This window comes from Lottia gigantea (genome assembly GCF_000327385.1).
Source record: "Lottia gigantea unplaced genomic scaffold LOTGIsca_610, whole genome shotgun sequence".
Classification (NCBI taxonomy): Eukaryota; Metazoa; Mollusca; class Gastropoda; family Lottiidae; genus Lottia; species Lottia gigantea.
The window spans coordinates 1,357-15,395 of NW_008710087.1; the positions used below are offsets into that span (position 1 = coordinate 1,357).

Here is a 14,039-nt window from a genome sequence, read left to right on the forward strand (position 1 = left end):
CAAATCAGTGAAAACTGTAGTCTCTATCGCGTTCACAAGCCAATTTTGATGCGTTTTGGCTAGGTCAGGGGCAATAAATCAAAAACCGTTCATCGATAAACCGTGAATATTGAACTTGTCCAAGATCTCATCAATATAAATAATCACACCAAATTTCATTCGAATCAGATGAAAACTGTAGTCTCCATCGCGTTCACAAGCCAATTGCGGACAGACAGACAGAGGGACAGACGGACATGGGTGACGACAATATACACTGGCATATAAAAAAAATAAACCTATCTAATCTATATGGAAAGTAAAAAATGAAATATCAAAGCTTGCACACTGTTAAAGAAAATTTTACACTCACCGGAGACTCCAGTTGTAACTGGTGCAGCTGTTACTGAAATAAAATGGCATAGCTATAAAGTATCTTCAATTAGACATCTAAATGCAAGTTACTGATGTAATTTACGATAATTCATATAAACATAATTCAAATATTTGTAGTGGAGAGCAAATATAATAAAACAACCACTTCTAACAAGAATAACAATTAATATTCACTGAGATCCTGTCTACCATCTGGTACTTGGTAAAACCTTTTTCATTGATCTTTCCTGAGATATGTACCCATTTAAAGTTGGGTCAACTGGAGAAATGAGAAAATTACTTATTTAAGCTCACCAAAATTTCACATGTTGACCAAGATTAGAAACAACAAGTCTGCACTACATCCTGTTCTCTTTTTTTAAACTTGAAAAATGTCACAAACTGCCACTAGCATAGAAATGACAAGCAGTCTTTAATATGCCACTGCAAACTGCTTATAGTTCTATTTTAATTTTTTTTGTTTGATCTAACTACATACTTACAAAACGAGTTACTCATTGTACACTCCAAAATGAACATCAATTGTTAATTATGTAAATTCATGTAAGGTTTAAAAAAAAAAATACTTGTGAACTTAAAGCCTTACCTTCAAAACAAGCTCTGATATCTACATTAAATTTAGTTTCAACACCATCATCTGTTTGAGTTACAACCACCCTTATAGATTTAGCCCTTGTTCCAGCTGGGAAAATAACCTTTGGTGGACTTCCACTTGGATCAGACTAATAAAATATAAGAGTTTTAATATGTAAAAGATATAAGTCCAATAACTAACCAAACAACATAATCATAATCTAAAAGCTAAGGTTAGAAGCGACGACCAATTACTATTCTTTTCTTCAGGAGTTGTTTAAGAAAGAAAGAAATATTTTCCCACAGTATTTTGACCATCATTAGTTTGAATATTTTGCTATAAAGCTTTTGTAAGTAAGACTTGAATCTAACACTTTATGAACTTTATTTTATACCAAACCATTGGTCTGAAGGTGATAAGATATTCTGAAATACTTTATACTTACATTACCAGTTTGAGGTGCTTCACTTAAACTGTCATCAATATATACAGCTATACTCTTAACATTTTCAGCATCAAGTAATGTGACTGATTTCACTTCAACATCATCTTCAGAATCAGCAAGCAAATCTATTACAAATTCTGGTGCAGTTCCAGCATTGTATGTAGCAGGGTTATCTCCGGGTCTAAGATCTTCTACATCACTTACACCAGCAGAAGTAATGCTTCTTGTAGGAATATAAGCTGGATCACTCATACCTTCTTCATCAGTACAGATACCTTAAAATAAATGGTAATTGTTTTAGAATATTGGTCTAAAAAGGTAAAAAGGCTATAAATCAAACTTCAGAAAGATTATGAAATACAATGATATTTTGTCAAAAAGTTTTTGCTCAAATTTATGACATCTAGAGAAATGTGTCTGTTAAACTATCTGACAGATACAACTAAAAAAATCCTGTTATTAATTTTTTAGACTATTTAAATTTTGTTATGTTTTTACTGCGTGTGAAAAGACTACTGTACGGACTAATAAAATAAATGCAAAAATTGAGAGAAGAGATGTATATCTCCTACGAATTCTTAAGGTATCAGCTAAAAATGTAGAGTCTTAATGACGCCTTAATGGGTAAACTACCTTTCTAATCAACCCCTTTAAAACAAATTCCGTTTGATCCAGTAAATACATAATAATAAATACAAATATAATTTAATCATATCAAATTTTTTTTAAATTTCACTCATTTAATACATAAAAAATAAAAAATATTAAAAGCTTACTTGGACCGGTTGTGGTTGTTCCAGGTGATGGATGAGTTTCTGAATTGAAAAGAAACCTTTTTAAAGTATGTAAAAAATTTACTATGTATGAAATAAATTTGGCACCAAACTATAAAAGTTACTTATTTGTATCTCATGGTATTGGGCTTAAATTATTATTCTGAGATGGTATTTATTTTATGGCAACTTTGATTAATCTTATATTCTAAAAATAATGAAAAAGTATGTTTATGAAAGCGATTCAGATGTTTAAATACTTTCTATACAGCAACTTCTTAGAGCCAAATATATATATCTAAATCTCTTTTAAGACACAAAATCTGACATTTGGTTCCATTACAATTAAAAAAAAATTTTCTTAACTAATTAGTCATTATTAGTTAGGTATTAAGACATCAAATTTCCTAAATGAATTAAATCATTATTATTAATTATGGTTTAAAATCTATTTAAAATCATGTGAAAATGTAATCGTATAAAGCCATCACCATTATTCTAACTTAATCAAAACGTGTGAGATTTGTTCATAACCATGTATCTTCAAGATAATTGTAGCTTGTAATGTAAATAAAAGCTAGACAGATTGACAAATATACAGGTGAACTGATATTAACAAAAAATTACCTTCAAAACAGGCATGGATTTTCAATTGAACGTTAACTGGATTGTCTGGATTATCAGGTATAACAAGTATTTTGATTTTGGATGTATCAACTCCATCAGGTAATACTTTCTTTGTTAATGTCTAAAACACAGTTCAGAGAATTAATAACTCATCACCAACAAGATAAAAACATAACAACAACAACAATATAAAAAACAATAATATTCATAAAACAAAACAACTTACAGAGCCAGTTACTTCTTCTATTGGTACATAATCCTTTTGAGTATCATCATATACAAACACTTTTATTGACTTAACATTATCAGTATTAATAGCTTCAACATCACTAAGAGGAACTGGATTACCATCTGGTGACAGGCGGACTGTAATGTTAACTCCCTCACTTGGTACATTAGGAATCTTATAAGGAGTTGATGAAGTTGGTCTTAAGTTCTCAGGATTATCTGATGATGGGGAGTCAGCTGGTTGCTGTAGATAACTAGCAGGAAGTAATTGTGGGTTTTCCATTCCAGCGACCTTGGTACATGGTGCTATAAAAGAAATTAATACATATGATTATTGCAAATTATCAACTACTATAACTACTAACAACTACCTAGTTTGAGATATCAGATTAAGCTTGAAGCAAACATAAATTGGTCATCAACCATCCAACCATGATTATTGCAGCCATGATAAACAACTCTTCAACTTATAGCATATTGAATGTTATTGCAGATATTGATCATCTTAAACCCATAAGCTTACTTGATGTAGTGCCAGGACCAGATGTAGTGCCAGGTCCAGCTGTAGTGCCAACAGTAGTTGAAACACCAGGTCCAGTAGTTTCTGAAATGAAATAATAGAGAACAGATATAAACTAAAACAATCAACACCAAATTATACAAGAAAAATTCTGTTGTTAGTGCTCTTATGTGACTTTGTAATGTCAAAATGAATTCCCATAAAAAATAGACAATACAAATAGATACAAAAAATACAACGTGAACATTTTACTTACCTACAAAACAGGCTTTAACTTCTAATGCACCAGTAGTGGTAACTGGTAAATTATTACCTACTGGAGTTAATGTAATTTTAACCTTATCACCTCGAACATCATTAGGGAAAATAACACTAGCTATATTTCCAACAACAGTCTGTAATAATTCAGACAAAAGATTTAGTAAATAATCAGTTACAAAAGGTGTAATAATCCTCTCAAACAAAATGCAATCATGCTGTTATTAAAAACTTTATCATAATATAAAATAATAAATGATACATGTTAAAACTTACTTCAGTTACGCTATCACCAGTCTTTTCAGTATCATCAGAAGCAATTGGTGTAACAGTAATTGAAGCAACATTTGTTACAGGAACAGTTACACTTCCAATTTCAACTTCACTGTTAGATGTTGGTGTCAGATTTATTACAATTTCTGGGATCTGTCCAGCAGGGAAAGATGCACCACCATCTCTAATTTGAGTTACGTCAACACTAGGTGATGTAGGTGAAGTGATACTTGAATCAGGTATTATTTGTGCATCTTTCATACCATCTGTTTCAGTACATTCTGTCAAATACAATTATGAAATGTTAATGGGGCAGTATGGCAAAATATCATGATGATATAGAAATATATGTTCTAAGTGTAGTGTACATATCAAATTTATATTTCTTATTAAAATAATTTACCTGATGTTCCAGGTGTTGTAGGTAATAATGGTGATGTTCCTGGTTGTCCTTCTGTTGCTGATGTTTCAGATGGTCTTTGTGTTGTGCCAACAGTTTCTATCAATAGATAAAGAATATGAAATGGCAGAACTGAAAAATGGGTGACCAGTAAAACATGAATTCATGCATTATCATCTTGGAACAAGATATTCATATATTTGCATTTAAATGTGATCAAAACAATATTTTGAAGTAAATCTTCAAGTGGACATAAATAAAACTTTCTTCAGTAAATTGAAACTAAGTCAATATGAATCGACCATTTCAGCAAAAATATTCACAAAATATTACCTTCAAAACAGGCATGGATTTTCAATTGAACGTTAACTGGATTAGCTGGATTATCAGGTATAACAAGTATTTTGATTTTGGATGTATCAACTCCATCAGGTAATACTTTCTTTGTTAATGTCTAAAACACAGTTCAGAGAATTAATAACTCATCACCAACAAGATAAAAACATAACAACAACAACAATATAAAAAACAATAATATTCATAAAACAAAACAACTTACAGAGCCAGTTACTTCTTCTATTGGTACATAATCCTTTTGAGTATCATCATATACAAACACTTTTATTGACTTAACATTATCAGTATTAATAGCTTCAACATCACTAAGAGGAACAGGATTACCATCTGGTGACAGGCGGACTGTAATGTTAACTCCCTCACTTGGTACATTAGGAATCTTATAAGGAGTTGATGAAGTTGGTCTTAAGTTCTCAGGATTATCTGATGATAGGGAGTCAGCTGGTTGCTGTAGATAACTAGCAGGAAGTAATTGTGGGTTTTCCATTCCAGCGACCTTGGTACATGGTGCTATAAAAGAAATTAATAGATATGATTATTGCAACCATGATAAACAACTCTTCAACTTAATATATAGTAACCATCAAATTACTTTTCTAGCATATTAAATGTTATTGCAAATATTGATCATCTTAAAATCATAAGCTTACTTGATGTAGTTCCAGGACCAGCTGTAGTGCCAACAGTAGGTGAAACACCAGGTCCAGTAGTTTCTGAAATAATAGAGAACAGATATAAACTAAAACAATCAACATCAAATTATACAAGAAAAATTCTGTTGTTAGTGCTCCTATGTGACTTTGTAATGTCAAAATGAATTCCCATAAAAAATAGACAATACAATAGATACAAAAAATACAAGTTGAACATTTTACTTACCTACAAAACAGGCTTTAACTTCTAATGCACCAGTAGTGGTAACTGGTAAATTATTACCTACTGGAGTTAATGTAATTTTAACCTTATCACCTCGAACATCATTAGGGAAAGTAACACTAGCTATATTTCCAACAACATTCTGTAATAATTCAGTCAAAAGATTTAATAAATAAACAGTTACAAAAGGTGTAATAATCCTCTCAAACAAAATGCAATCATACTGTTATTAAAAACTTTATCATAATATAAAATAATAAATGATACATGTTAAAACTTACTTCAGTTACGCTATCACCAGTCTTTTCAGTATCATCAGAAGCAATTGGTGTAACAGTAATTGAAGCAACATTTGTTACAGGAACAGTTACACTTCCAATTTCAACTTCACTGTTAGATGTTGGTGTCAGATTTATTACAATTTCTGGGATCTGTCCAGCAGGGAAAGATGCACCACCATCTCTAATTTGAGTTACGTCAACACTAGGTGATGTAGGTGAAGTGATACTTGAATCAGGTATTATTTGTGCATCTTTCATACCATCTGTTTCAGTACATTCTGTCAAATACAATTATGAAATGTTAATGGGGCAGTATGGCAAAATATCATGATGATATAGAAATATATGTTCTAAGTGTAGTGTACATATCAAATTTATATTTCTTATGAAAATAATTTACCTGATGGTACTAATGGTGGTGTTTGTTGTGGTCCTTCTGTTGCTGATGTTCCAGATTGTCCTTGTGTTGTTTGTGGAGCAAGAGTTGGTGAAACTCCAAGTCCAACAGTTTCTAAAAGAATGAATCAAATCAGAGCTCTACATGATACAATTCATGAACATTCCAAATGAACAATCATTGGAAATTTCATATTTCATTTCAACTTTAAACATTAAGTTAAGTATTAAATCACAAAATGAGTATCATTGTACATAAAAAAGTCTTAAATTACTGGTTTATATAAAATTACTGAATTCTCTTTTTTCTATTATTTCCAGCCCAAACATAAATTCTGAATAAGAAGATAGTTACATACCTTCAAAACAGGCTTTAACTTCTAATGCACCAGTAGTGGTAACTGGTAAATTATTACCTACTGGAGTTAATGTAATTTTAACCTTATCACCTCGAACATCATTAGGGAAAATAACACTAGCTATATTTCCAACAACAGTCTGTAATAATTCAGTCAAAAGATTTAGTAAATAAACAGTTACAAAAGGTGTAATAATCCTCTCAAACAAAATGCAATCATACTGTTATTTAAAACTTTATTGTAATATAAAATAATAAATGATACATGTTAAAACTTACTTTAGTTACGCTATCACCAGTCTTTTCAGTATCATCAGAAGCAATTGGTGTAACAGTAATTGAAGCAACATTTGTTACAGGAACAGTTACACTTCCAATTTCAACTTCACTGTTAGATGTTGGTGTCAGATTTATTACAATTTCTGGAATCTGTCCAGCAGGGAAAGATGCACCACCATCTCTAATTTGAGTTACGTCAACACTAGGTGATGTAGGTGAAGTGATACTTGAATCAGGTATTATTTGTGCATCTTTCATACCATCTGTTTCAGTACATTCTGTAAAGAGCAAATAAAGAAAATTCAATTATTTGTATTTGTACTATTTTTGCAATTATCTAAATGATTAGGTATATAAGCAGGTCAATTGGGTCATTCTTTGGAAATTTAAAACACAAATTTACTTTGACTTCAACCTTGACTGATTAATGTAACTAGTATTTACAAGAGGTAAATAAAGCTCTACCTGGTTTGGAAGTTGCAGATGTTGTTTCTAAAAAAATAAAATAAAATATAAATTGAATTTGAAATAAATTTTGTGAGTATACATGGACAACTATTTTATTCAATTATTCAAATACAAGCAGACTTCTAAAACTGTTATATCAGGCTTTAGGTACAATTTCTCTTTTTTGTTACAACTTACCATTAAATTGTACAAAAATCACTATTGGTTTCAATCACCGTATAATCAATAGAATCAATGTGGATTATTTTGTTTACTACAGGCAGAATTTAAAAAAATATTTTGTATTGACTAATTCACACAAAACAAGTTATAATATAATAATCGGAATACATATGATAAAATTTGGATTCCTGAATGATTTGTATCTGGGAGATGAATATTTCATGTATCCTAAAAGGCAAAAGACGCAGGGCACTCATGGTCCCCTGTCAATAAAACATTTGCTGCACCACTGAAACTTACAGGCTGTGACAATAACATATTCTGGGGTACATTCAGCATTTTATTCCTTCAATTAGTTGCCTTACTTACATATATTAGCATTTGAAATTAAAAATATTATGTTCTACATCCACATGATGTATCAGTAAGTTGTAAAGATATTTCCATTCCATTCCAAAGTCCATTAATTTTAATTTTGAATCATTCATTCAAAGTTTCCAAAAAAAAATTGATAAAGCTTCATCATATTGCATAATATAGATACCAAGTGTATGGGTTAGATACCAAGTGTATAAAATTGCAGTCTAGTGTCTTATATTATTGTGGATATGTTAAACTACATCTGCCATCATTTTGAGAAGGTGTGATAGCTCAATCCATTACATACCCGATAATTATACAGTGGATCAAAGAACCAAAGTTCAATGAAAGAGATGTTAGAAGAGAAAGATCATATACCTTGAGGAGCTACAGTTTGCTCAAAACATGCTCTTAAATCAATTCCAAATGTTACATTCAGCAATGCATCCTCGCGAGATATTGATACTCTTATCTTCTCAGCACTGTCTGTTGGAGGGAAGTCTGCACTTGGCGTTTGAGAATTGAGTCCAGGCTGCAAAAACAATTTTTTATTACTGTACTGTTATGCAGTTATATTACATCATATACATAGATTTCAAAACAATTTCATAGAATCTATAAGAAATTTTACATGCTGACATCATTAACCTTTTGAAGAAGCATCTCTTAATCATTTTAGAAGATAGCTTGCCAGGCAAGGTAATATATGCCCACTGGCAGTTTAGATTTTAAATAAAAATATTTGACAGTACATTAACAATTACCAGTATTAAATATTCAACCTTCAGACATACACTTCTTTTGAACTTTTTGATACTGAATAATATTATCAAAATCTGTCAAGAATTGTGCCTTCTAGACTGTTTACAGGCTAAAAATTTAAAGCGATTTCAAGAAAAAGGGAAATAACTCATACTAAATATTTTTCTGATTCTCGATAGGGTTTATCCTTGGGTGATAACAAACACTCATGCCAAGTTTCGTCAAAATCTGTCAAGAATTGTCCCTTCTAAAGTGTATACAAACTAAAATTTGAACACGTTTTTAAAGAACAAGGGCAATAACTCATACCAATATTTTTCGATTTTTCTGATTTTCAATAGGGTTCATCCTTGGGTGATTACGAACACTCATGCCAAGTTTCGTTAAAATCCGTCAAGAATTGTCCCTTCCAGAGTGTTTACGACCGAAAAATTGAACGCGTTTTCAAGAACAAGGGCAATAACTCACACTAAATATTTTTAGATTCTTCTGATTTTCAATAGGGTTCATCCTTGGGTGATTACGACACCAGTTTTGTCAAAATCCGTCAAGAATTGTGTCTTGTAGAGTGTTTACGAGCAATTGTGGACGGACGGACATGAGTGACGGCAATATACGCCCCCCATTTCATGTGGGCGTATAAAAATCAATTCACAATAGCATACTAATTTTTAACAAAATAGAGCAATAACCAAACCTATTGTAGATACATACTCTCAAATCAAGTATCAAAATCTGCTAAAAACATCACATTCACAAAACCAAGTTTGAAACAAAAAATATTTGTGTACACAGCATACCAAGATTGTCAGATTCTGATCAAATTTGTAGTCTTTATAATGTTCAGGCAATAGCAGAAAATCTTTAATCTTAATTATGAACCTCGTGTGAAATCAAATCAATACACACACACACAGAGTTTCATTAAAATCAAATCAAACCTGAAGTCTCTATGGTGTACTTATTGCATATTTTGGTTAAGTCAAAGACAATAACCTAAAATTTGAAAAGTTTCTCAAAATCAGATTAAATCAGATTGTACACAAGTAAATTTAAACACATTTGGGTTAAGTAGGCCTAAGGGCTAATACAACAGACTTTCTATAAAGTTTGATATACACAGTATTTGACAAGTTTTTAAATTAAGAAAATAGTAAAATTACACAAAGTTTCTCAAAATCAAATCTGTTTTCTTATGAATGCTTATATTTTAAGTTGACTTTATCCAACATCATTAAATTTGTTAGCTTAGGCTGTATTTTTGAGAATTAATGTCTTTTTGGTGTCAATTAACATATAGAATATTACAAGATTGCGACAACATGACAGATATTAAATCTATACATAAGACTTAATTAGGTGATATGCTGCAACAGTTCTGTACTCTTAGTCATCCATCAGTTTTATACTAAAGGGTTTTGCTAAATCCCTACTTACTTGATTAGTAACAAGTTCCTCTGCTCCAGTATTCTTTATCAGTACCAATTCAATATCCTTTACATTGTTAGTGTTTATTAACTTAAAAGAGCCTAACTGGACTTCACTATTATCATTTGGTGTTAAATCAATTGTGAAAACTATCCTTTCTTCTACACCAGTATTGACAGAAACAGAACCAGTTCTCAATGCTGCTACCTGCTCTGGAGTTAACCCATCGACACTACTTTCAGGAATAAAGGCTGGTGACTCCATCCCATTGATCTCCTCACATAATTCTGTAAACAATTAAAGGAATATGAAATAAAATAGAGCATATTATAGATCAAATGGTACATATGAAATAGTGTGACATGGAATGTTTTTGGATGGTCTATAACAAAGAAAAAAAAGTACTGTCAAAACTACTGTCTCTTTCACATTCAATTTTAACAAAACAACAATATCTCATCAATTCATACAGTCATGTCTTCCCAAAGATCAAAATTCACACCTCTATCTCACAAAAAAATTTTGGCAACAAAGAAATACAATGAGTGAGGTCAGAAGAGAGTGTTAGTGTTAGTATTAGGGTTAGTGATAGAGTTAGTGCTTATCCAGTCACGATAACACTAGCATCAGTGTTACACATACAAAACACCAGAATAATACTCCTATTACTTTTGTGGTACTCTAGTGTCAAACCTAAACCAACGTGACTGTGTCGTCTGCCTGTCTGCCTGGTAAACGGGCAAGAAAAACATATTAGCGAACAATAACACTTCACTAATGTAATCTTAAGATCTGACCCCTGCACTGTGTAAACCTCCAGGGGCTAGTGTTAAAGGGATATGGAAACTCATGCTTAGCCAGTTTTCTGAAACACTGAGTATTACTAGGTTAAAACTAGTGTTAAATTGTTCCCCAAATACCCCCAAAGTGTAGTGTTATCTCAGTGTCATCCAACACTTTGCATTGAGGTCAATGAGTTATTGAGGTCAATGCATTATGCACTAATCCAACACTAACACTGAGTTCTGACCTCACTCAATCTATACAATTTATTCAAAATATTGACTGTTTTGACATTTCATAATAGTCCATGCCCAAGTAAATGACCCCAGAAAACATTTGTATCTAATCATTAAAAATTTCTTTATTCTACCTGATGGTTGTGTTGGTGGTGTTACTTGTGGTTCTTCTGTAACAGAAGTTCCTGTAGGTATTTCTGTTGTTCCAGGAAGTCGGTGTGTTTCTGAAATAATCATAATTATTAATTATCAAAGTAAAGATTTTCTTATGGGTAATATTTTCATTTATGATTTATCATGCACATAAATATTTCAAATAAATTTCAATAATAAGAATTCATGTACATTGTTATAATGTTCAAAATATTTCAATATGAGAAACTGAAAATTCATGTGTCTATATTAGATTTGTGTTTTTGTATCTGATGAAAAGAAATGAAGTTCAAATGCTAAAAATCCTTAAATGAAAATAGCATCTAGCTGTATATGCAATGTTCACAAATTCTCTGTAAAACCAAAAGATAAATCAACAAGCTTTTTACTTCCTGTTGATGTTATGGTAATATACTTGAAAAAACCTGAATTAACATGCTGGAATATTAATATGAAAATCAATCATTAATAAAATAGATCATTTCATAGAAAACATTTACTATGAATTACCTTCAAAACAAGCATGGATTTTCAATTTAATTTCAACTGGATTGTCTGGATTATCAGGTATAACAAGAATTTTGATTTTGGATGTATCAACTCCATCAGGTAATACTTTCTTTGTTAATGTCTAAAACACAGTTCAGAGAATTAATAACTCATCACCAACAAGATAAAAACATAACAACAACAACAATATAAAAAACAATAATATTCATAAAACAAAACAACTTACAGAGCCAGTTACTTCTTCTATTGGTACATAATCCTTTTGAGTATCATCATATACAAACACTTTTATTGACTTAACATTATCAGTATTAATAGCTTCAACATCACTAAGAGGAACTGGATTACCATCTGGTGACAGGCGGACTGTAATGTTAACTCCCTCACTTGGTACATTAGGAATCTTATAAGGAGTTGATGAAGTTGGTCTTAAGTTCTCAGGATTATCTGATGATGGGGAGTCAGCTGGTTGCTGTAGATAACTAGCAGGAAGTAATTGTGGGTTTTCCATTCCAGCGACCTTGGTACATGGTGCTATAAAAGAAATTAAAGATATGATAGATGTAACACCAATATATAACAATTTAACTTAATATATTCTAAAAAACAATTTTAATTTCAATCATTTGTATTGTTATATTGAATGTTGTTTTTAAAACTTTTGAGTATCCAAAACTAAACATAAGCTTACTTGATGTAGTACCTGTAGCAGCAGTTGTTGAAACACCAGGCCCTGAAAAAAAACAGGATAGAAAATAAAATAAACAGAATTTGCTTGTGTAGGTAATTCAATAGAGAGATATCACTGACTTTCAAAGGGTTTGGCAAAAACAGAATGCAATTTGATGCATGAGCAAAACAATTGACTTAATGGGTATAAATAATAACAAAAATTAACAACTCATTGTTATTTCCTAGAATGAGTAAGCCTCAAAGAGAACAAACATTGAGATGGCTCTATGCTGATAGAAGTTTAATGGTTTAGTTTAACATGTCTTCATTGGTCCATTGTATAAATATGCAGTGACAAATATCAAGTACAAAAAGTACCTGTTGGTGGTTGAGTAACTGATGTTCCTGTTGGTGGTAGAGTAGCTGATGTTCCTGTTGGTGGTTGAGTTGCTGATGTACCTGTTGGTGGTAGAGTGACCGATGTACCTGTTGGTGGTAGAGTAGCTGATGTACCTGTTGGTGGTTGAGTTGCTGATGTACCTGTTGGTGGTAGAGTAGCTGATGTACCTGTTGGTGGTACAGTAGCTGATGCACCTGTTGGTGGTACAGTAGCTGATGTACCTGTAGGTGGTACAGTAGCTGATGTACCTGTTGGTGGTAGAGTAGCTGATGTTCCTGTTGGTGGTAGAGTAGCTGATGTTCCTGTTGGTGGTTGAGTTGCTGATGTACCTGTTGGTGGTAGAGTGACCGATGTACCTGTTGGTGGTAGAGTAGCTGATGTACCTTTTGGTGGTACAGTAGCTGATGCACCTGTTGGTGGTACAGTAGCTGATGTACCTGTAGGTGGTACAGTAGCTGATGTACCTGTTGGTGGTAGAGTAGCTGATGTTCCTGTTGGTGGTAGAGTAGCTGATGTACCTGTTGGTGGTTGAGTTGCTGAGGTACCTGTTGGTGGTAAAGTAGCTGATGTACCTGTTGATGGTAGAGTAGCTGATGTGCCTGTTGGTGGTAAAGTAGCTGATGTGCCTGTTGGTGGTTGAGTAGCTGATGTTCCTGTTGGTGGTAGAGTTGCTGATGTACCTGTTGGTGGTAGAGTGGCTGAGGTACCTGTTGGTGGTAGATACGTTTAAAATCATATCTAGAATTCATATCTATTTAGCTATATTTTGAAATGTATATATTTTTTTAGTAGAGAGTCATCTGACAACCCAAATTGGACGTATATTTTATCATCTTAAAATTCTATAAACCTATTTTTTTGTATTAAATAGGATTACTAGAAAAAGGAAGGTGTATATGGTCCAAGCACTTTATCTTGACAATGACATTGGTAATTCACCTCACTTCAAAATGTTTCTTTGTTTGTTCTTGTATGATTCTTGTGTGAATCGGAAATGCAAATGTTTAAAATATTACATGTTAACTATTTTCTTAATATTGAGTGTTCTTACCAAGACCATATAATATGATACATAATTTTATTAA

The 14,039-nt window shown here is 32.0% G+C and overlaps 1 protein-coding gene across 1 annotated transcript in view; it reads right to left on the reverse strand.

Annotated features, from left to right (window-relative positions):
- The window catches only part of LOTGIDRAFT_239628 (hypothetical protein), a 19,987-nt gene that overhangs the window by 1,073 nt on the left and 4,875 nt on the right, over window positions 1-14,039 (reverse strand). Inside the window, exons 8-31 of the mRNA XM_009064318.1 lie at window positions 12,586-12,615; window positions 12,109-12,416; window positions 11,883-12,003; window positions 11,354-11,443; window positions 10,210-10,487; window positions 8,389-8,542; window positions 7,486-7,512; window positions 7,021-7,298; window positions 6,743-6,881; window positions 6,388-6,498; window positions 5,988-6,265; window positions 5,710-5,848; window positions 5,481-5,543; window positions 5,033-5,340; window positions 4,807-4,927; window positions 4,477-4,572; window positions 4,077-4,354; window positions 3,799-3,937; window positions 3,546-3,626; window positions 3,021-3,328; window positions 2,795-2,915; window positions 1,395-1,669; window positions 962-1,097; window positions 353-385 (exon numbers count right to left, since the gene is read on the reverse strand). Coding sequence (XP_009062566.1) covers window positions 353-385; window positions 962-1,097; window positions 1,395-1,669; window positions 2,795-2,915; window positions 3,021-3,328; window positions 3,546-3,626; window positions 3,799-3,937; window positions 4,077-4,354; window positions 4,477-4,572; window positions 4,807-4,927; window positions 5,033-5,340; window positions 5,481-5,543; window positions 5,710-5,848; window positions 5,988-6,265; window positions 6,388-6,498; window positions 6,743-6,881; window positions 7,021-7,298; window positions 7,486-7,512; window positions 8,389-8,542; window positions 10,210-10,487; window positions 11,354-11,443; window positions 11,883-12,003; window positions 12,109-12,416; window positions 12,586-12,615 — 3,912 coding nt within the window. The remainder of the gene's footprint in view (window positions 1-352; window positions 386-961; window positions 1,098-1,394; window positions 1,670-2,794; window positions 2,916-3,020; window positions 3,329-3,545; window positions 3,627-3,798; window positions 3,938-4,076; window positions 4,355-4,476; window positions 4,573-4,806; window positions 4,928-5,032; window positions 5,341-5,480; window positions 5,544-5,709; window positions 5,849-5,987; window positions 6,266-6,387; window positions 6,499-6,742; window positions 6,882-7,020; window positions 7,299-7,485; window positions 7,513-8,388; window positions 8,543-10,209; window positions 10,488-11,353; window positions 11,444-11,882; window positions 12,004-12,108; window positions 12,417-12,585; window positions 12,616-14,039) is intronic.